The 22,938-nt window shown below is 39.6% G+C and overlaps 1 protein-coding gene across 1 annotated transcript; it reads left to right on the top strand.

The window, feature by feature from the left end:
• Positions 1 to 1,742: 1,742 nt before the first annotated feature.
• Positions 1,743 to 19,227, top strand: stum (stum, mechanosensory transduction mediator homolog). The gene is made up of 4 exons (XM_014332172.2): positions 1,743 to 2,696; positions 14,575 to 14,757; positions 17,200 to 17,208; positions 19,018 to 19,227. The coding sequence occupies exons 1-4, from the start codon at positions 2,486 to 2,488 to the stop codon at positions 19,050 to 19,052; spliced, it is 438 nt and encodes a 145-aa protein (XP_014187658.1). The 5' UTR covers positions 1,743 to 2,485; the 3' UTR covers positions 19,053 to 19,227.
• Positions 19,228 to 22,938: the final 3,711 nt, after the last annotated feature.

A 22,938-nucleotide genomic window follows, 5' to 3' on the forward strand; every position in this document is an offset into this window, starting at 1 on the left:
TGGAAAAGCATTGTCTGGTTTGATGACTCATGATTCCTTCAGTGACATTTGGGTGGTAAGTGTCAGAATTTGGTTTAAACAACATAAAAGCACGAAGTTCAGGCTGGTGGTGGTTGAGGATATTTTCTTGGCACTCTTTGGGCCCTACTGCACTGCAATAAGCCTACTTGGTTAGTATTGCTGACCACATCCAACCTTTTATGACCACAGCGTACCCATCTTCTGATGGCTGCATCCAGCAGGATAACACATCATGTCGCAAATCTCAAATTATCCAACAATGGTTTCTTTAACATGAGTTTACTGCACTCAAATGCCCTCCCTGGTAATTGGATCTCAATCCAATAGAGCACCTTTGGGATGTGGTGGAACCAGAAATTCATATCACGGATGCGCCAACAAATCTGCATCAAGCTATTTATAGAGACTGGAGTATAACTGCCAGAATATCCTTATAACCTGAATCCAAACAGTAGTATTAAACTGTTGTAGCTCAAATGTACATTTTTCTTACAATGAGAAATTGTTTTTGATTACAATTGGCTCACTGTAAATAAATTGTGAAATGTGTTTTGTTTTTTTAAAACACTATTACTTTTCCTGTCATGTTGTCATGGTAATAGGCATACACCACATGCCTTTGGCTCAACAATCCAACGATGACTGAGTTCATCGGTCCAGATTTCTGAGAGTCCTGGACTTTCAGACACATAATAATGCCGCTTTGCATAACCAAAACAAAAGAGAAAACTACAGCCGAGTCGGCAGTTACAGCACCGCCCGTGATTCAGAGATGAGAGGAAATTAAAAGTAGGGATTGAACTGAAATTAGTGGGAGAGATGGGAAAAATAGGAGGGGGATAGAGAGGGACCACAAAGTAGAGATCAATATCTTTTGTATAATTACCTTCAGCTTCCTGGGTTGCTAGGAAACCAAACAGAAATGAGAGAGAGAGATGTAGAGGGAGAGAGAGAGATGAAAACTGAGACCGAGATTAATTTCAGGCTTTCGCAGATTTGCAACTGTGTTTAAATAAAGCTCGCGCGAGCAGACTGGAGAAGTGGTGAAGAAGATGAGGAAGAGAAGTTGAAAAGTGAGATATGGGGGATTAAGTGGAAGTCAGGGGAGGAGTGGGGGGGGGTGGTATGTCAGTATTTCAGCTATTACATTAATGATAGCTGAAATACTGACACCTTGATTGTCTCTTTGTCTGATCTCGCTCTCCACTGTTGAGTTTTCTTCTTTTTTTCATCCCTCATCTGCTTTGTCTCAGCTTCCCGTCCTTCTCCTTTCTTTCTCGGTTTTGTAAACCTGCTGTAAACCCAGCTGTGTATTCACGGGAAAGAACAGCAGGTAGCTTTGAAAATGAGCGCTGCAATTACACAATCATTACACAATCCATCAGTTGTAATTATCTATATTACAAACTGGGGACATTTGTAAATGTGTGTCTTCTCTCAACCATTATCTGACGCTCACATAAAGCGCTCGTGGAGATGTGTGAACACATTAAATAAATGTAAACAAAAAGGACTGGGCTGTAATCAGTTGGATTGGAATTAAGCTGCAGAAAAATCGTGCAAAGGTTTTCTTTAGGGTCATCATGCAAGATAATTTAAGCAACAGTGTGTAATTTTTTGCATTAGCTTTATGGATCGACTTCATTCAGAGGCAGCAAATGATGGCACTGTTCCTTTAAATCGAGGGGGGCAGAGGGAGAGAAAACAGGGAGAGGGAGAGAGAGAGACGTAGTAGAAAAACGGGGGTCGGTGTGTGCGCTGTCTGCTCTCTGTCTTGGAGAGGTGTGTAGGATTAGCAGGATTTTACTGAAGAAAGAAAGAAAAAGAAAGAAAAAAGAGAAAGAAAGAAAGAAAATAAGAAATTGCAGCACATAGTTTGAGGACTTTACTGAAGATGTTGAAAATATTTTAAGGAGGCTTCCTTAAGGACATGCTGGACATGTATGGGAACAAACAGACGATGTCACTGACTTCTGATGATGGACACAGTGCTTTTTAAGGACTCACAGTTGCAGGATTTTGAAACTTCTGCTTTGTTTGAGACTTTTTTCCCTGATTTAAATTTACTTTTTCAGACGAATCTCTGCATCTCCCTCATATGTTCTTGAAGACAATTGCTCTCCTGAGACGTGGATATGTGTGAACATTTGTTAAGCTGACTTTAAAAATATATCTCATCTCAAATAAAATTAAATATGCATTGCTTTTCTATAAACAGTTTAACCCTTTTTGCCACAAATTCACATTTCTAGCTTGTTGCTGCTCCTGTTTATTTGCCAGTGAATGTGTCATAAGCTGTGAGTGGAGAGCCAGCTGATGACATGAACTGCTGAATATTTAGCTAATCCTCTGTGGATACAACTATTTTTGACATTTATTTTTGCCCTCATCTAAATCCTAATCCAGGGGAAACAAATCTCACCCACTCACCTGAAGCTGCTTTTAATCTAAAGAGAAAAGAGAGATGGCACAGAAAGACGGAGGAACGGAGCAGGGGCGTGTCAAAACAGATGATAATCTGGGGACTAAAGCCATGTCCGGGGGCCCTACAGCAGGTGGAGGAGTGGTGGTGGAGGTCAGGGAGAAGAAAGGCCCCCTGAGAGCTGCAATTCCCACTATGCCTTTCCCCTTGGCGGTCATCTGTCTTTTTCTGAATACCTTCATACCTGGACTTGGTAAGATAAATCACACTTTCTTTTTCTTTCCTTTTCTAATTCCCTCTAATTTCACCTGGTTTTTGATTTGGTTTGGGGCTCAGGTGCAAACAGTCAGCAAACTCACAAGACGAGGTGTACAAATGTAAAGGCAAAAAGAAAAAAGAAATACTACATGAATTAGATCAGAAAACTCAGAGGAGTGAAAAAAATAGTCCCCCTGCTTGTATTTTCCTGACTACTTCCATAAATGTGTGAGAAACGTGTTAAGAATAAGACCCCACTCACACATTGTGTTACAGTAAGAAGCTCACGGGCTCAGTCTGCCAGGTGTTAATAAAGTCCGTGCAGCTACATCATCACAGCAGGTAGACACATCCTCACTGAGGACACACTCAACATGTGTCATTTTCATACAAAGCTCATGTTATGGGAATCACATGATACACAAATCCATAACTAATCATCATATTTGTAAAATGGACACAAATTGCATTTTTTTTCTTTTAATATGTTATTTAGAAATGTTTTTTTTTCTTACTACAAAAGTGTATGAAAGAGCTGAATTAAGCTCCTGGAGCTGACAGCATAGTACTTGTAGATTTATCCAAATTGAAACTTAAAAAAAAGGATTTTAAACATTTAAAGCCATTTCACATTTAGTTAAATCTGTAACAAAAAATCCCAAAACAAGAAAACTAAAATATGAATTTAAATGACAACAAAGCAGCAGAGCTGAGTCTGACTCACTTTAATGTGTGCACAGTTCACCCACACATTCTCAGGTGTGTGATGAAGCCGGTGGTCTCGCTGTGTGTGTATTTCTAAGCAGACATCGACCGGGTTTGCAGCTCATTAGCTAATGGAAGGGTGTTTCTGCCTTCTGTTCTGCCTTCTCCATCTAATTCCTCCACTTTGTCACATTATGTAACATCTGGTAGCTAATGACACACAGATACGCTCATCGCCACTACATAACAAAGCCCACCGCCGCCGCCAGACTGATACACGCGCACACACAAATACAGATATAATGAGTGGCTGTCAACAAATTAATACTGCTACATAAGGCTTTGAAAGACATTTAGTCACACGCGTCCGCACCCCGGCATTCACACACAGCTGTTTACTCATCAGTTCAGTGGTTTGATTCAAACGCAGCAGAACGTCAGGAGCTGATTTCAAGAAAAAGTAGAATATGTAGAAAGCAATAAAGTGAAAGTCACTATGAGGAAAAAGATTTGGTGACATGCGGAAAACATCAGTTATAAGGAACATACCTGAGCTCAATTCACCAAATAACCAAGGGAGAGACTTCCCCCTCCCCACATTTCCTCCCCCTCTGATCTAGTGGGCATATCTCATGGGATTCATACTCCTCCCTACTCTCGCCGTGTTTATTTGTTATACTTCCATCTAAAAATAGCCTTCAAATCCCAACTATTTTCTCACATTCATTCCTATTTTCCTCTCTTTTGACTCACATTCAGGAGTCTGTTTGCTGCCACCTTTCTTTAAGTGTTGAATTGTTGACTCCTCGAGACTGCAGCAAACATTACAACAGGGTCAGCAAACCCCCGCTGACCTGTTTTCCCTTTTCTTGACAGGAGCACAAAATTGATCCCTAATATGTGCAGAAAGTAGCACGGCAGCCCTTCATCGAAGAGCGTGTGTTTACAGTGTGTGTGTGCGTGTATGTGTGTCAGTTTGCCTGAATGCATTGACATTTCATTGAATAGCTGTTGCCATGACAACCCTGACTAAAATGAACACAATGCATGCATGGCAGTGTGTGTGTGTAGTTTGGCTCTAACTGACTGGGACTGAAAAGAGCGTCTCGATCTATTCAGCCTGCCGACAAAATAAAATTTAGAAATGTGTAATTGAATTTGGACATGAGCCAAAGCCCCCCAGACATTCATGTTCATGCAAAGGTACAACAGGTCAGGATAACAGGTGATACAGCACCTGGCGCAGTAGTAACTATTATTGGTATGACATCTCTGGCACTATTACTACAGAAACCTAAAGATCCGCTCCAGGTTTGTTTAACCTCTGGGGGGTCCTAGAAAAATGCATACACTATTGGGCTTAGAGCCACAAATCGACCACGCCATGAAAAGTGCCATAAAATATCTATATATTAATATTTTTTCCACTTTAAATTAGCCAATCTTTTAGACCTACTTCTCCTTGAAATATCCATATCAAGTTTTAATTACATTTCGCGGATTTTAACCCTTTATATCCCGGTTTCGTCACATGGCCGCACTGTTTTTTTAGCCCCAAAAAACAAAGAAATCAAATATTTCCCAAAAGATACAATTCCAAGGCCCGGACTGCCGAGTACCACCAACATTCGGAAGATGGCCCATTATTTGGTTGTAATGACCGTGGAATGGGAAATAGCGTTTATAATGGGTTTCAATGGGGCACAAATCGACCACTAGGACCAATAGTGTAAGTTTATCTGTAGCTCAGCCACTGAAGCTAATTTAAGAGAGTCAGACTGGAATTTTGAAATATATGTAACCAGACTTTTTTTTGGAAAAGTTGGCTATATTCCGTTCAACACAGTGCAAATGGCGTGTATACGAACAATGAAAAATGGCACAAATCGACCCAAGACCACCCAGAGGTTAAAGACAAAAGATTCTCCTTTGTGTCTGATTGTTGGGGCACACTTGTCCATGAGTCAAAAGCATTGAGATAAAGCAGCCGGCCTGCCTTGAGTCTTTCAAATGTGACAAAGTATGTCTAATAGTACTTCTTAAGCTGAATATTTAACATGTTACATACCATTTATTTAATCTCCACAAACAGATCAAGTGTAAAAACTTTGCACGGAGCTGTGTAACAGTGGTGTCAAAGTCAAACCATTTCATGCATAGTAGGCAGTTCACATATCATGTGGATATTGACTAGTAGGCTCAAATCTAGCCAGACGTGTTTCCTCAGCCTCTAAAATCAACGACTACACCTCTGTGTTGACTTTCAGGATTTAAACAGCCTCTGTCTCACAAGCCTACGTGATTAAACTTTGCATTAACCCCGCCTCTGCCTGCTGACATGTTAAGAACAAGAATCTTATATCATCCCAGCAATGTAACAGAGACTGAGTTAAAAACTACAGGCGAGTACCACACAAGCTGTTAGCAGCTTCAGTGTAAACTGATACAAGAGCTGTAAATAATTACGCACACTTACTGTGGAAGAAACTCCGGGTCACTGGTTGCATTACGATATTTGCCATAAGAGGAGAGGAAAGTGTGAAGCTTTAAAACACTTAAGTGAATATATGACTTAGTCCTCTCAGTGTGTGTGTTCCTGTGAGATTGACTGCATGTAATATTAGAGACACTGCAGTGTGTCGTTGCTGAGTTCTGTTGATATCTCGTGTCTGAATTTTCATGTGTTTACTTGCACTAAAATTAGCAGTGTTCCTCTCTTACTCCACTCAGTCTCACTTGTCTACAGCACTGGGCAAAAGCAATTTGCATGATTAATGCTCATAGTGCACACGTTTTCATTAAAAATACTAATTTAAAACATAATCCAGTAGTGTATGGGTTTTTTGTCAGTCCCATTTCTGCAACAGCATTACATTTTCTGATACTAGAAAAAAAAAAACAACCCTCGATTAGCATTTTTTGGCATCTGGCAGCTTTTCCTCATTCTTTATTCTGTATTCAGTGGTTGCTCAAACTAAATTCTGTCACATAAAGGATGACATTCAATACATTGAATTTGACATGTAAAACCAACAGAAATAGAGAATGTTGCATCATATTTGCAGGAAATGATGAATAAAAAAAGAATTGGAGTTTGTGATGAATGTTTTTTTAAAAACAGGTACATGTTAATAATCGTTGTTTCACTCAGGTTGGCGTTCATTCTTGGTCTAATTTAGATACTAGAGATCGTTAGCTTGCCAGCTTGGGTCATTCAATTGGAGAGGGACTAACCGAGAGCTACATGCTCTCTCGTCACCAGAGCCAAGAACGCTGCTTGTTGTCATTAGCTTTCTCTAAACTGAGGACTTTATATTTGCTAAGACAGAATGTGTCATCCTCCAACAAATTCAAACGATGTATGACAAGGAAGAGAGCAGGGCGACAAAGCACAGGCTGACCTGGATATTTGACTTAGTTTCATGTTAAATATGTGTTCACAGGGCAAGCCAATTGAGCCAAAGACATGCTGTTTTGCTAACACTTTACTGGCTGCAAACACAAAAACATGTAAAGCTGCTTGAAGTTCTTTAGTAGTAGGTGGCTAGCTACTCTGCAAGGGAGGGAATGTTATCCATAGTTTTGTTATAACCCGTGACTTTTGAGTTTAAAAGCAACACTAGCAAAGATGCGCTGAGTAACAAAAGCAATATGTCCAGTGAGGTGATACTCCTTAAAAGTCAGGGGCAGGTTCAGCCTAAAAATGCTTTGCAAATGGCTGCAGGCTGAAAAACATTTCACTGAAAGACTGTGCAACTGTCTATGAAGTATGTTTGTTTTTCCTTTGGTGGTTTTGTCAGAAGTGTTACCCAATCAGCAGCAACTATTTTAAAAATCGTGTGGTATCTAAAAGTCAGTGCACAAAATGAATCAGTTGTCACTGGTCTAACACGTGGGTGACATAACAGTGTGTTCAGTGCACAACTGCTCTTATTTACAAAATAAATAAATATATGGTACTTTTAGTTAGGGATTAAGTCAGCCTACTTCACCATTTTTTGAGGTCATTTGATAGAAAGAAAAAGAATATTGTACACAGAAATATACATTGATTCATGTCTAATTGTTTAGACGTTTTTATTAATATGTTTTCTTTCTATCCACCCAGCCTGCAGATAACTGAAGAACCCTTATAACACGAGTAACCACATAAATTGTAGCTGTTACTGAAAAATATTATGCGATTACTGTAACATGTTTCTTTGTATCATGTTACACTAACACTGGTTATAAACTAACATTCCAAGAGCTAATGTTAAGCTTGAGTGTCATAAAAAGCACACTTACTCTCTGATAGACAGTTTAATTACACTGAATGATAGTTTGCTAACTCTTCAGGTCTAGCAATGTTTTATCTACTTTAGAGAACCGCAGGTAAAAGAGGATAAGAGCAGCAGAGGCAATAAGCAGCTAACAGAGGCTAACAACAGATAAAAGAGGCTAAGAGCAGCTAACAGAAGCTATGAGCAGCTAACAAAGGCTATGAGCAAGTAAAAGAGACTAAGAGCAGCTAACATAAGCTAATAACAATTAACAGAGGCTAACAACACGTAAAAGAGGATAAGAGCAGCAAACAAAGGCAATGAGCACCTAACAGGGGCTAACAACAGGTAAAACAGGCTATGATCAGCTAACGGAGGCTAACAAAAGATAAAAGAGCCTAAGAGCACCTAACAGAGGCTAACAGCAGGTAAAAGAGGATAAGAGCAGCAAACAGAGGCTAACAGCAGGTAAAAGAGGATAAGAGCAGCAAACAGAGGCTAACAGCAGGTAAAAGAGGATAAGAGCAGCTAATAGTGGCAAAAACTGTAGCACTTACTGACAAAGAGGTTCAGTATATCCTCAGCAGGTCACCTCAATATCACTGTGATGTAAGTTACTGACTTGTATCAAACTCCTTCAACAAAGTTTTACGGCCTCCTTCAGAGTAAAAAAAATACGTACACCAGCTACCCATGAAACCCAGTACAGGAGAGTTGACTGCAATCTACTGAGATCGAGTGGTGAGATTTAACAAATTGTAATTTTAAGGTACATTTTTTCACAAGAAAATGCTGAATGCATTTTTTTTTCTTTAGATTTGAACTACCTGATGATCTTTCTTTCTCTCTTTTCCCTCAATATTTAATTTTTTTTTAAAAACAACAACAAAACTTTATCTAAGACTTGCAAACTATAGTCAATGGAAGGAGGAGTTTCACATCTATATAAAGGGGGAGCTTTTCCCTTTCCACCTGTCAGCTTTAAGGTGGACTGGCTTTAAAGGTGGAGTACCTCGATACTTAAGTGATACACCTGATTACTGGTTACTTTGAGTTGGTATGCAAGTACCATTTCATCGAATCAACACAGCTTTACAGTTCACATCCTCCGTTGTTTTCTGGTCCTTTCTCTTCCTTCCTGTTTTCTCTCTCCCTTTATGTCTGCTTCTCTTGCTGTCTTGACACTCTTACACTCCATCATTAACCTCCCACACTACCAGTGGGTGCTTTGTAGAGTTCTCTGTGTAATTATAGTAATTAGTCTGGGTAATATCTACTGACACACATAGACACAAACACGCATGTACGTACTCACAATATCCCACATGCGACATACAACGAAGCCAAGAGCTTTTCGCACCTAGAGGATTGTTGGATTTCTCTAGCAGAAAACTGAAAGATTTATTCTGACTTTATTATTGCATCAGCTCAACGTATATTGTTAAGCAAAGTTTATTGTTAAGCACATATATTTGTTCAGGTTTTGCCCAGCTGCGATTATTTAGCGGAGTATTTTCCTTATAGTTAGCTCTGTGCTCTTTGATTACATGCTGACTAAAATGCTCTCCACTGATCAATTTACTGTTTTGATAGTTTTAATATGATCTAAGAATTAATCCAACATATAATAATTTTGGAAATATATTTAAAGTTATATCATTTTTTCCCTATGCAATATTCATGGTAATATTCACTTGGCAAGTGATCATTAATGCCAAAATGATAATTTGACTTAATAATTTGACTTAATTTAAACTTATTTAATCAATGTGGTTTTATTTGACAAAGTGACACACTGATAAATTCGAAGAGCCCAACTCTGCAGTTCTTATAGCATTTTAGTATCTTTCAGTTGACTGTTTTGGTTTTACATTCAGTTATCCTTCATCATCCTGCTTTCTCAGATTCAAATATTTCTTAATTTCGAAGAATGAACTTGTAGGTTTTGGTGTGCTGAGCCAAACAAATACTCCAAATTGTTTTGTTTTTTCAAAAGCGGATCTAATATTTAGCTGCATTGCTATTTGATAAATTATATTGGAACAGACAGCAAAAACTTCATTGGGAACACCTGCTTGTTAAGACAAATATTTAATCAGCCAAACATATGACCAAGACAAGCAGCTAAAGTTCAAAGCATCAGAATGGGGAATAAAGTTTATTAAAGTGACTCGGAACATGGCATGTTTGTTGGTGCCAGTTCGGCTGAGTATTTAAGAAACTGCTGATCTACTGAGACTATCTCTAGAGTTTACAGAAAATGGCCTGAAAAAGAAAAAATATCCAGTGAGCAGTACTACTCTGTTGGGATGTGAGCGATGACTCAAAAATGCCTTATTGATGCCAGAGGTCAGAGGAGAAGACTGCTTCAAGCTAGGAAGTAAACAGTAACTCAGTAACTCTTGTTACAACCAAGGTATGCAGAAGAGCACATCTGAATGCACAACATGTCGAACCAGGAAAGAGATGGCGACTGCAGCAGAAGACCACACTACTCCTGTCAGAAAAGAACAGGAAACTAAGGCTACAACTGAACAATAGAAGGCTGCTTGGTCTGATCAGCCTTGATTTGTGCTGTGATGGCAGGTTAGCCCTGTGACAGATTGACAGCCTGTCAAAATGCCACAGCCTACCTAAGTATTGAAGAATTGAGGGGTTTTGAAGGTAAAAGAGGGTCCAAACTAGTACTAGCAAGGTGTACCTAATAATGCATCCAGTGAAAGCAACACATGTGAACAGTACCTGACAGAGACCGCTGACGTTGGAAGTCATGCAGAAGAAGTAAAACTAAACAGACCATAGAAATCCTTCTGTGCATGCCAAAACTCTGACGGAAGTGATGCGTAACCATTCAGCTACCAGCTGGCTGTCAATCACAGCTAATGTCTGGAGGTGGGCAGCACCTAAGGCAGCCAGAGCATCTGCTGGTGGGTGTGGCCTCTGTGACCTGAAAATTTCTGCTCCTGATCAGACCACGTCGGTCCTGGATGGACTCTCATTTTAGCCCGCTGTTGCTCTTTCTGCTCGAGGCTTTGAAATGAGCAAAGAAAATATGAGGGTTCATCTCTTCCTTTCCACCAATTTATGTACTTACTTATCTTACTTTTCTGTGACAGTCATGTATAAGCCTTGTGAGAGTAAATATTACATTTTATGTCATTCAAATTCATCAGATGTGCTCGGACAATCCAGACTCATACTATTGCAGTGCTTCTGTTGAAAGATTCACCACGATACAACTGTCTCCAAACGCATAGTTAATGAAAGAGACTGACACTGGATGGAAATTTTGAAGCAGAGAGAGAGAGAGAGAGAAAAAGAAAATGAAACAGAGAAAAAAGTGAGAAACTAACTTATACATGAGCTGGCCTTTCCTTTCTACTTAGAAAAAAAAAGCACACACAGCCGGCAGCCTGGCAGAGCCTGGCAGAGCCTGCTCCTCCCTCCCCCCACCTGTTCTGCTTGCTGTGTTATTTGAATTTCACCAATGTGACAAGAAATGGAGCTGGCAGAAAGGGAAGGGCCAAGGCCATGATGCACACAACGCCCACCAGGCATTTCTTATGTCGCATGCAATATTCACAGTATTTAGTCTTTACAAAAAGCCTGCGGAGAGCAAGCCGGAGCGTCAGCTGATTGTTTGAACAATTTAGGCTTTTTTAGGTCTTAAAAAGGTTCTTTGGTGTTGTGACTTTGAGAAAATACTATACTATCAGCTATTTTAAGCTCAACAAGAACTTGTGAGTAAATATGACCTAATTAAAATATGACATCTGCAGCATCTTTACTTTAAACACTGTGGGTCTGAAATCCACAAGTCTGCAAAATGATTTAATCTGAGCATTTATATTCTGCAAATGTCACAAGAATGGAATTTGTCTTCTGTTTATAGGTTTATTTTTTGATTTTAGTTTTTATGCACTCATTGAAAAACTGGACCCAGAAGGTTTCCAGAGTTGTATACGTGGATGCTCAAACTCGTGCATACAGTTTCACACAGAGCATTTACTGTGCAGGGGATGGTCTCCAGGCTTTCAGATAGCAGAATAAGGAGTGCGACTGGACTTAATTCAGACAGATAAGAGTTGAACATTGAGATAATCCTGTTTCAGCTCTATTACAAACAGCCAGTATATGTGCTTTTTCTCCAGGGCATAGACACATTGCTGCAATGGCCAGGTACCTGCCACCGGGAAAACCTTAAGTACTGACTCTCTCTCTTAGACACAGAAAAAACACCCCAAAACAAAACATAGAGAACAGCTTCTTTAGTCTAGCTTCAGTTATTTCTCTGTTGTATTTGACTGGTTGTATCACCTTATACAGCTGCTGTTATTTCCATGCACATCTTTACTGTATACAGAGATCTGACGAAGTACTGAGAGTAAACAAGTAAATAAATCTGTTTTAATAAGTGTTTTACTACTTTTACTACGTTATATTAATACTATTAGTGCTTTTAACATCTTAGAAATTGGGCAGCTCTCAACTGCTCCTATAATAATAATACAAAAACAAAACTGAATGCATAAAATGAAGTGCTGGTTTTTCTTAGCCCAGAATGGGCCTCTGAGGGGGTGACTGCACATTTAAGCTCAATCATTTGACTCACTGCTACTGCTACACAGTAGCAGTGAGTCAAATTTCTTTTGTTAACAGTAATCTACCACTTTTCATTTCTGAAAGTTTGAATAAATATTAAGATAACAACTATTGTTGTACTTGAATTTAAAAAAACAAACAAACAAACCCCAAACCGGCTTTACAAAATCATTGTTTACGATGATTTTGCTTTCTTAATTGGGATGGGACAAGGGTCCTGAAACTAAAACAAAAAGATAATTTTTCACATTTTAAGTGTTTCTTATGACACTGATTTGAGTTCAAGGCTTATAAGTTCCTTCTTTTGTTCATATTGGACCTGATGCAGTACAGCGGGGAGCAGTGTTGGTCAAGTTACTTGAAAAAAGTAATCAGTAACTAATTACAGATTACTACCCCCAAAAAGTAATCCCATTACTTTACTCATTACTTATTTTCAAAAGTAATTAATTACTTAGTTACTTAGTTACTTTTTAAAAACACGATTTACAACCTGAATAGGTGATAAAGCGATAGATCTTTCAGCCCAATTCTACTTTTTCTCATAATCCATCATACAAAATGTAATCAAATGGAAAAGTCTCTTTTTAAAACTTGTTTTATTAGTTTTAATCTTTTAACTTTATGCATCAAGCAAAAATTTAATTATATGCAACATTCTCTGACTGGAAGAAATTTGTTTAACATTTAAACCTATTTTCTGCACATTCCAGCACATAAAATAATATTTTTTTGTGTTCTCTGTGAGTTTCCCATTACGTCGTAGCTCACTCGGCTGCTTAGTTTAGGGTTTTTTCGCTGTAAAAAGAAGTTTTCTTCCCACGCACAACGGACACTAATGTTTTTGTCACTTTTTATGGAATCAAACTCAAAGTAAGGTCAGTACTTCCACGCTTTAAACGCTGCACGCTCATACTCTCTCCCGCACTCATATATGATCCATTGTTGATCTGCACACAGCTGTTGTCACGAACGTCGCACTCGCTTACGTCACTGTCATGAGACATTCTCGCAAAAAAATCACGGTTTTAGTAACGCAGCGTTCCTACGGGAAAGTAACGGTAATCTAATTACGTTTTTGCAATAGTAATCCCTTACTTTACTCGTTACTGAAAAAAGTAATCAGATTACAGTAACGCGTTACTGCCCATCTCTGGCGGGGAGTAATGTCATGACTGACAGCTGCAGTCACAGAAAATCTTTCTTATCTCTCTTCAGGGATTAAGTACAGATGCAGTGCTGAGAAGAAATGCAGCATTTACTGTCCATGACCGTGACTGTGTGTTTCAAACCAATAAAGAGAGATGTTCTGGTTCACTACTGTAGCAGACTGTAATTCTTTGATGGATTACCATAACATTTTGTAAATACAGTACTGCAAAAAAGTCTTATATCACCCCTCGTTTGCACAGATCTAACAACCTTCAACACAACCTGTGAAGTCTCTTAGACAAGCGTTGATGTAATTTCTTTAAGAAGTCTTCAGGAATAATTCTCCAGGCTTCTTGAAGGACATTCAAAGCTGTTTTCCTGGATGATCACACACTGCTTCACTAATGTTGAGGTCCGGTTTCTGGGGAGGTCAGTCCATGACTGATACTTCCAGTTTTCCTTTTTTAGGTTAGCTTCTTGAGAGCTAAACTTCCACTGAGAAAATTTCTGATTCTTTGGGAATCAGCTTGTTGGTACAGAATTATCTATTTTATATCTGTCCAATTGTGTCATGTTTTGGCATTCTTGCATAGATTGTTCAGGACTTTCCTGGAAATGAGTGGAAAAGCAGCCAATGTCCAAAGAAAACCTTTGAAAGACCTTCAGAAAGTCTGGAGAACTATTGCTTGAGACCCCTTAAAAAGTAACAAAACAATCTGGCTCTTCAGAACCAAAATGTTAAAAAATTAGGGGTGACTCAAGACTTTTGCACATTCATGTACATTTAAGGTCCTTTAAGTGTACTCATGCCCTGAATAGCTGTCTACAAATTACTCCACATGATTTTGTTGAAGGCTTATTGTGTTCAATATATCCGCATTTGTCTCAAAGCACTAAGTTGTGTAAGTGCAATTTACCTGTGTGATGTTTCTGTTTGAAACAATATAAAAACCCTTTCTGGTTCATTTCATCCGGAGTCTGTTTTGGTCTCGCTGGAGATTAACCAGAATGGAAAACTCCTCAAAGGTTTTTATCATGTCGGACTATAAACATCGCAGAGATATTTGATAGCAAAGTACATCAGAACTGTTAAAACAATAACTTCTTGGATTTTTTTTGGTAACAGTATGACTTGTGGTGTTTTTCCCACAGGCACCTTCATCTCAGCGTTCACAGTGCTGTGCGGCGCTCGCAGTGAGCTGATCTCAGAGCGAGGTGTTTGCTGTGTATTCTGGCTCAACGTAGCAGCAGCCCTGATTCAGATCCTCACAGCTGTTATCATGGTCGGATGGATCATGAGCATCTTCTGGGGAATGGACATGGTCATCCTGGCAAGTCAGTAGCAGCTACTAGTGTCTGTGTTTGTCTTCCCCTTTGCTTTCTTTTCTCCACATGTGTCACATGCACTTTTAAAGTTAGTTTCAGCAAGCAAAACATAAGGTCCAGGGACCAGAATTGGCCCAGTAAAGAGTCCGATCTGGCCCTCTGAATGGTTAAAATAAATTAGCATAAATTTTGATTTGTGTTTTTCTGTGGATCATCTGTGGATTAACAGAAACTTCTGTTTAAAATTACAGGACAATCTGGGCAATGAGCTACTGGAACTTTTTTCTGTAATTTAACAGATTTTGTTCTTACCATTTAAGCACAGATTTCTTTCATTTAATACCGAAACATTTCTTTATCATGTCAAAAAACTCAGACATACTGTTGAAATTACACTTCTTTTCCTTATATTGAGTTATTTCATGGGTTAAATGTGTAGTTAAATTTATTTACACTGACAGAAAGGGGAGTTTCACCGGTCTGGCCCAAATCAGCCATCGCTGACAGCAGCCAAAGCCCTCCAATGTGCTCCAAAAATTACTCTGTTTGCACTAAATGCCCTCCAGTAAATTATCTTTAGTTATTTAACACTGACCTGCTGCTGTTAAAGCAGAACTTATTTTATTTCACTTAGGAAATATCAAAGCTAAATATTGCATCCTCAAGACGTGGCAGAGCCGAAAAATGAAACAACATAATTACGACCCATTTTTAAAGAATTGTATGATCAGCTGGAAACCAGGGCGCTCGGTGAGATTTGTTGCTGGTTTGGGTCTTTTCTGTGGTTTTTATTGGTGAAAAAAACAAAAATAAAATAAAATAAAGCAGGATAATAGCAGCATTATCCTTCAAGGCCTGTGTTGCAAAGGGATGCAATCAGTGGCTCTGGATTACAAAGTTGTTCAAAGGATTTTACATAAATCGTGCAGAAACATGAAAGAAAGAAAGATGCAGAGAACAGACATGAAAAGGTTGGGTAATTTTACCACCCTCTCTGTCAGGAACTCAGCCTCTCCTTAGGCACTGATGCATGAACAAGTGCACACACACACACACGCACAAGAGTCACCATTGTCTCAGTGCAGCCTTTGAATTATCCACAGCCCTGTAAGTGTCCTTATGTGAGGTAGCCTAATTGCTGCCTGCCTGCGCCACCAGAGTGTATCGATTCACACACGCCTGCGAGAACGTGCGTGTTTGTTGTGCGCGAGGTACAGTAATTGTGTGTGTGTGGGAGTGAGCGGCCCCCCCGGTGTGTTTTTGTTCACTGATCCCCGCTGTTTTTCAGGCCTCTGGGCACACATCTTCTGCAACTGTTACTGTAAAAATCATTCTCTGGTAGCATGTTGAATATTCAGGTTTGCATAAGATGACTGTTTCCCAGTTGGACTGAAATAACGCCGGCTGTTTATTTAGAAGATCAGTTCTTATTCAGTTATTCATTACCACAATACGCGGTAGCTTTGAGAGTTCATGCTCGTATGGGTTGATTCAGCTTTCTTCCTCTATGCATTTAATGCCTCCTAAAATGTGGTCTCTGTGTGAGCTTCCTCCCTCTCTCCCTCTAATGAGCCTGTGCTGTATATGATCAGTTTCCTCTCTCTTCATAACTCCAGCTCCACATACATGGCTGCCGCCCTCTTCTTTTTTTCCCATCTATCTAATGATCGTGGTGTTATCTCCCTCCCACTGATCGCCTTCCATCTGCCTTTTTTCTCCATCCAGTGATTGTTCCTGTTTGATCTTCTCATATCTTTGCTTCCTCTCTTCCTCTCCTTCCTGCTCACTCTCACATAATTCCTCCCACTCGCTGCCCGCTCCCCAGTCTTCCTCGCCACCTCAGTTTCTTCTTCAGTTTTTGGTTTTCACTGGTTCCCGTCTCCATCTCTCATCCCATCGATCCAGTGGATGAGGGTCATGTTACTGTAAATGTGTTCATTTGATCATGTAATGTACCCTGCCACTCAGATGTTTGAGGTCACTTCCAAATGTCCTTGCTTTTAAAGAAAAATAAGTTTAAAAAAAAAAAAACAGACAAACTTTAAATTAATTTGAAATGCTGCAAGTGACAAATGATTTATGGTTATTACTGGAATATCTACTTAAGCATACAGATGATCATTGTCAGCCACCACTGCTCCAGTACAAAAAAATACTGATTATAATATTTAATAAATATGAGATGATAAATAACTGATTATTCTGTTGAACAATAACTTTTAAACTAAAATAAAAACTCATTTTGTTTCAACAGTGAGGATGTTTACGTTACCCCCAAAACTGCTGCGTTTATTTGTAGCTCAAAAGCATTTCATAGTTCATACTGAACTGTTTTCTTTGAACTACATCAGTGCTGTCAGCTACACACATCACCTTAAAAACAGTGAAACGTGTTCTCACTAACCGTCTCTTGTCTCTTTTCTCCCCCTCTACGCTGCTCCTTCACGAAAGTTTCTGATGGTAGGTGTCTCTTTTTTCCCTTCTTTTACAACCAACAGTCCCCCACTGAGTTAATAAAACTGCGGAGGATGTAGAAGCAAGTCAAAGAAATAGCGAACAGCGAGCTTTTTTTTTTTCCTCTAAATTTAACACAGTTATTGTAAGCCAGAAACAAACAGTTACCCTTAAAGGACTTCAACACAAATCGGAACGTTCTCACGATCTTGGCAGCAAGAGTTTGGCAACTCACTGCTTTCTATTTGTGTGACAACGTCCTGCTCATCAGTGGACTGAGCTGTCATGGAGCCTGGTCTGCTAAGCTCAGTAAATGTTCATACACATCCAGCCATGTTTAATCCGACATACCTGATTCGAAACTATGGTATCGCACCATGTAATATGACTAAAAGCTTAGTGACGGCTTTACTAACTGAGCTGAGTTTACCCATGGTGTGTGTGATTAAAGAGCTCCACAAGAATGCTCAGTTCTCATTCCCAGAGTTAACCATCCATTTTCTTAACTGCTTGTCCATCTTCAGGGTAAGGAGGGCTGGAAGGACCAGGAAAATCCCTGGATAACCATGCCTACCCATTTGGAAACACCATTTAAGCCAGGCTTGTCCAACTCCAGGCCTCGAGGGCTGGTGTCCTGCAGGTTTTAGATGTCACCCTGGGTAAACACACCTGAATCAAATGATTAGTTCATTACCAGGCCTCTGGAAAACTACAAGACATGCTGAGGAGGTCAGTTAGCCATTTAAATCAGCTGTGATGGATCAAGGACACATCTAAAACCTGCAGGACACTGCCCCTCGAGGCCTGGGTTTGGACACCGCTGATTTAAGCTAACATGCATGTCTTTGGACTGTGGGATGAAGCAATGTTAGACGCATTTAGAACAAGCACACTCCAGGCAACTGGTGGATTCTGAGTTATTTGTCATGGATAACAACATTAAACAAAGTCTGCATGCTTGTTCTACTAGACAAACCCAAGTCTGCTGCTCCACTCACATGACTCCCTCCTCCCACTTTAACATATATCCAACACACCGCGTAATCACAGTACTGCACCTAATCTGCCAGTACTTATTCTAATGCAGAGGGTATGGGCATACATAGACTCTTCCAGGAGTTAAGCTGCTGCCATCACTGCTGCTGCTGCTGCTTACAGTGTTTCAACATCTTCCCCCGTCATCCTGTAGGTTTTGGGGGAGATTTGGAGCTTTTTCCTATGGGGGAAATAAGCATTACCTTTCCTCCCTCCCCGCAGAGATAATGCTTGGTTTATAGTTCTGGGTTAAATGTGCGGCAGACCTAAAACACTGCAAACTACACTATGCACCTTGCCAACCTCTGTGATAGGTCTATTTGGAAGTATTGTGCTGCACAAACACAGTACATTTGCTTAACTGTATTAAACTTGCTTGTGCAGTATAGGCACATGCCATTATCTTGATGCCAAAGCTCTGTTCTTGTTTCTATTGACTCTTATTTGCGCTTTATTATCTCCAAGCCCAGCATGTTCAGCTCACCTCCACCTGTGATGGCAAAAAGATGCAGAAACAGCTGTGCAAAAGTATCTCCAACAAACACAGGATTCAAAGCAGCCTAGTTTTGCCCCTCATGCCTCGTGGTAGTCCCCACCAGGGTCCTGCCAAGTTCCGCTTTCAATTTTGCCAAATTGAATGAAATGAAGAGTAAAATCATGACTGCTGTCAACAGTTCAAAATGAATGATTTGTAATTGCATGCAGGCATTTAAAAACCTTTTTAAAAATGATAGCAGGGACACCAAATGATAGAGAGCCTTGTGTTCCCTCCCTCCTCAGGCTGCAGAGACCAGGGCATTCCTCAGGATGTGTGAGGGAAGCCGCTCTCATGCTAGCTGGTGGGTCGCACGGACAGCTTGACCTCTTTGACCTCCCCAAAGGTGACTTTTTCATTAGTAATGACCTTGAGCTGACACCGTGTAGAGGCCGAGACGTGATGAATGGATTCATTAATGAACAGTGAAGCGAGAGGCTGCCCTTCATGGAAATCTTTAACCCCTTAGCAGTCCTATTAGTCCCCTAAACCATCCAATGTCCCGTGGGCGGTACGTCCGACTGCTAACAGTTTAATCGCTGGCTGGTGATTGGTCACATTTACGTTTGCCGAAAATTATACTTAGCATTTACAGCCACAAGAAATATAAGAGATAATAATGATATTAATAATGAATAAAAACTACATGTGTTGACTTTGTTGAGTAATTATAAAAGTGATGTTGGATTTTTTTTCATTGTTCATTGATTTAATTGCCAAATATGGATAAAGGAAAATTCGTGAGCTGCTTGATTGAGCTCCCCCAGGACTTTTTATCACATGTTTTAAATGTTGTATCAGAGACTACCTTTAGCCTTAGCTTCTAGTGTATTGTGGCCTTTCCCTTACAGTTTTGTTATAATATCAAATCGCCAGTCTTCTCCATGTAATGTCAGGATATACAGTAACAGCCACAGCGCTGTATGTCCATCGATCTTCATACAAAACAATCCCAAAACTCAACATCACAGCACATGAGCCCGGGCTGTGAAACACACGTCTTCCTGTGGAGCATGTCATGGTTAAAATACAACACCATGCTACGCGATATTCACTCAACTCTGAGTAAAAACTCATGACAATGGATTGAAAATCTGCAACCAGGCGATTATCTTATCCTTGCTAATAAAGCTAATATGTTTTTTTGCTGGTCACATGATGCGCGTGAGCCTAAAAAAACCTGAGAAAAACCGAGTTAAAAATGATTCATTCTTCCTGATGAATATTTGATTTGAGTTTTCATACCTCTTAAATGTGTAAATCAGTGCCAAAGGGATATAGCACATTATTCCTGCACTGTATCTAATTAACAGTCTCAAAATATCAGCTCCCACTATTAATCACTCTGGAAGACACACTGTCTGTCACATTATGATGAAGATAAAGTTACAGGCCCATGTTCGAACAGCTATTGTTTGTTAATTGATGAGAGTCGGTGGAAGCCGCCAGCTCCTCCCATTAGAAACTCCGAGCTCCCTTTTTGAAACAATCAGATCAGAAACATTTAAAGCTGATTAATTCACTGTTTCTTGTCACATGCAGCCAAACGTAAGTGGTGCGTTTGTGTGATGGATAGTGTGCAATATTCAAGAGGGAGACTGAAGAATGTGGTTCAGCTGTGTAAGTGGTCCTGAAGCTAAAAGGGGGAGAAATGTGCATCACTCTGTAAGTTGCGGTGGAATTGTTGAGCCAAATAAAGCCTTTCCCATGATACCCCATCAGCTTTCTCATGCACCACATCATTGCCCTATTTCCCTTAAAAAAATACCCAAGAGTATAACAAGTCAAAAAGGCTATAAAAAATAAAAATAAAAATAAAGTAAATGACAATGAAAAACAGTGTACTAGATCAAAATTATTAAGTGTGTTGGCAGGAAATAATTAATAAAATCAGGTTCATTTATACCCTATTTCTTTCCCTGATCACTAAGACTTTAAATGCAGATACCTTCGGGGAAGAAGATTAATGGCCGGCTATTGTACATTTTTTAAGTTATAATAGAGTTCTGTTTTTTCTTTGGCAAGAGCCAGGACTTAAGGGACTGCAAATGCTTACGTTTAAATCACCATCAGCTATTTTATGTTTAGACCTGATTCTTGTGGATGTGAAGTTTGGTTTCTCGTTGATGTGTGACTGAGAGCAGTGGTAGGGTTTAGCTGGGAGCGGGCCACCACAATAAAGACTCTTAAAGCGATGAATCAGCCCGACATTTGTCTTCAGTGCAGCTGTTAATGGTACTGACTGCAACAACAATCACTTAACTGAGTGGTGCAAGGTCAGTGTTGCTTCAGGATGTGTTTTACATTAATAGACTGCTTATAGAGATTACGATAGAAATGATAAAACGACCTTACAATAGCAAATAAACAGCTGCAGTGTTACACTGTAAAGCTCAATCACTCACTGGCCATTTCATTAGGTTTACCTCACATGGCAGCAACTCTGTCCATTTAGGCATGCAGACATGGTCAAGATCAAGATCAAGATCAGAGAATGGCCAGATTTCAATGGCCAAACTGATAGGAAGGCAACACTAACTCAAATAACCTTCTCTGAATGCACTACACCTTAACGCACATGGGCCACAGCAGCAGAAGACCACTGCGTGCCACTCATGTCTGCTATAAACAAGAAACTGAAACTAGAGCTCACACTGGCTCATCAAAATTGGACATTAGGAGATTGGAAAAATGTTGCCTTGTCTGATGAGTCTCAATTTCGGCTGCAAAATGCAGATGGTAGGGTCAGAATTTGGCATAAGCAACATGAAAGCATGAATCCACCCTGCCTTTTTTCAAAGATTTAGGCTGCTGAGCCCCTGAGTACCAACTGAGCATTGTTTAAAGACCACAGCCTCCACAGTGGCCACAGTGTACCCGTCTTCTGATGGCTACTTCCATCAGAATAACTCACAAAGCCGAGGTCATCGATTTTTGAACATGACAGTGAGTTCAAATGACCTCCACAGTCATCGGATCTCAATCCAATAGAACGCCTTTGGGATGTGATGGGACAGGAGATTCAGCCAACAAATCCACAGCAACTATGTGATGCTATCATGTCAACATGGACCAAAATCTCTGAGAAATGTTTCCAGCAACTTGTTGCATTTGTGCCACGAACAGTTAAGGCAGTTCTGAAGGCAAACGTGGATCCAACCCATTACTAGCAAGGTGTACCTAATGAAGTGGTTGTGACTAGTCTACTGACTAGAGTTTAAACAATAGCAAATCTCACCAACAGCACTTTACTGTATTTTAACAGTGGAATTTGTTTGCTGCTGAAAACAGTAAAAATGCTCCTCAGAGCGTTTTAAATACAGGTACGCGAATCATTTCTTATGACATATGAAATAGAAAAGTGGACTCGTAATAATACAAATTCATTCATTCATGTGATTTTTACCCCATACTTTGTAATGCTGATAAATCACTTTGAGTTTTTTTTATGATATTCGTTATTTTAGACAAATGCCTTTTAGGAAGATTTCTGTATTTTAGTTGAGAACACCAATATTTTTATGTTTTAAATGTGCACATGTCGTACAGTGTTAGTGTGTGAACATAGAGGTAATGATAATGATGATGATGGTAATGATGTCTGTAATGGTGATGATATCTTATGCCTTACAACGGACTGATGTTCTCTCACATGTGTTTCTGTATGTGTGGTGCTGGAGTTTCTTTTCATAGATCTAAATATGAAACGATTTTGTCACAATCCTGTTTTTTTTTGTGTTTCTTTAGTGTGTTTAAGGGGGAAGATTAAATAGATGTTATGCTTTTTTTAAATTGTAGAACAGTATTTTTTTTTTCTGCATGAATCTTTGGTGTCAAATGACCACTTGCATAATTTATGATTGTGGCTTATTTTTGTGGCTTTGCTGCGTCGGTATTAAGCAGTTTGAGGCAAAAGATATAAAAGTCTTGCAATTAAAAGTCATTTTAGTCCAAATATGGGAAACTTGTAACTGTATGGTGCGTGCTTTGTTGAATCAATATATGCCTCAGTCATTAACTACAATGACTTCTTGCACATTTATTAACTGCTTCCTACTAACCTAACAGAAAGACTTCTTGGTTATTCATCCTCTAAATTAAAGGTGTTTCATATTTGTGGAGTGTCTCACCTGCATTCAATCTGGTTTAATAGCTGCAGTCTCTGT

This window comes from Haplochromis burtoni, unplaced genomic scaffold, assembly GCF_018398535.1.
Source record: "Haplochromis burtoni strain Fernald_Lab_line unplaced genomic scaffold, NCSU_Asbu1 Contig_28, whole genome shotgun sequence".
Classification (NCBI taxonomy): domain Eukaryota; kingdom Metazoa; phylum Chordata; class Actinopteri; order Cichliformes; family Cichlidae; genus Haplochromis; species Haplochromis burtoni.

Excerpts from the sequence above, each read along its gene's own strand:
- stum (XM_014332172.2), top strand. The coding sequence starts at position 2,486 with ATGGCACAGAAAGACGGAGGAACGGAGCAGGGGCGTGTCAAAACAGAT. Across the intron at positions 2,697-14,574 it reads TACCTTCATACCTGGACTTG|GCACCTTCATCTCAGCGTTC; the intron begins GTAAGATAAATC and ends TTTTTCCCACAG.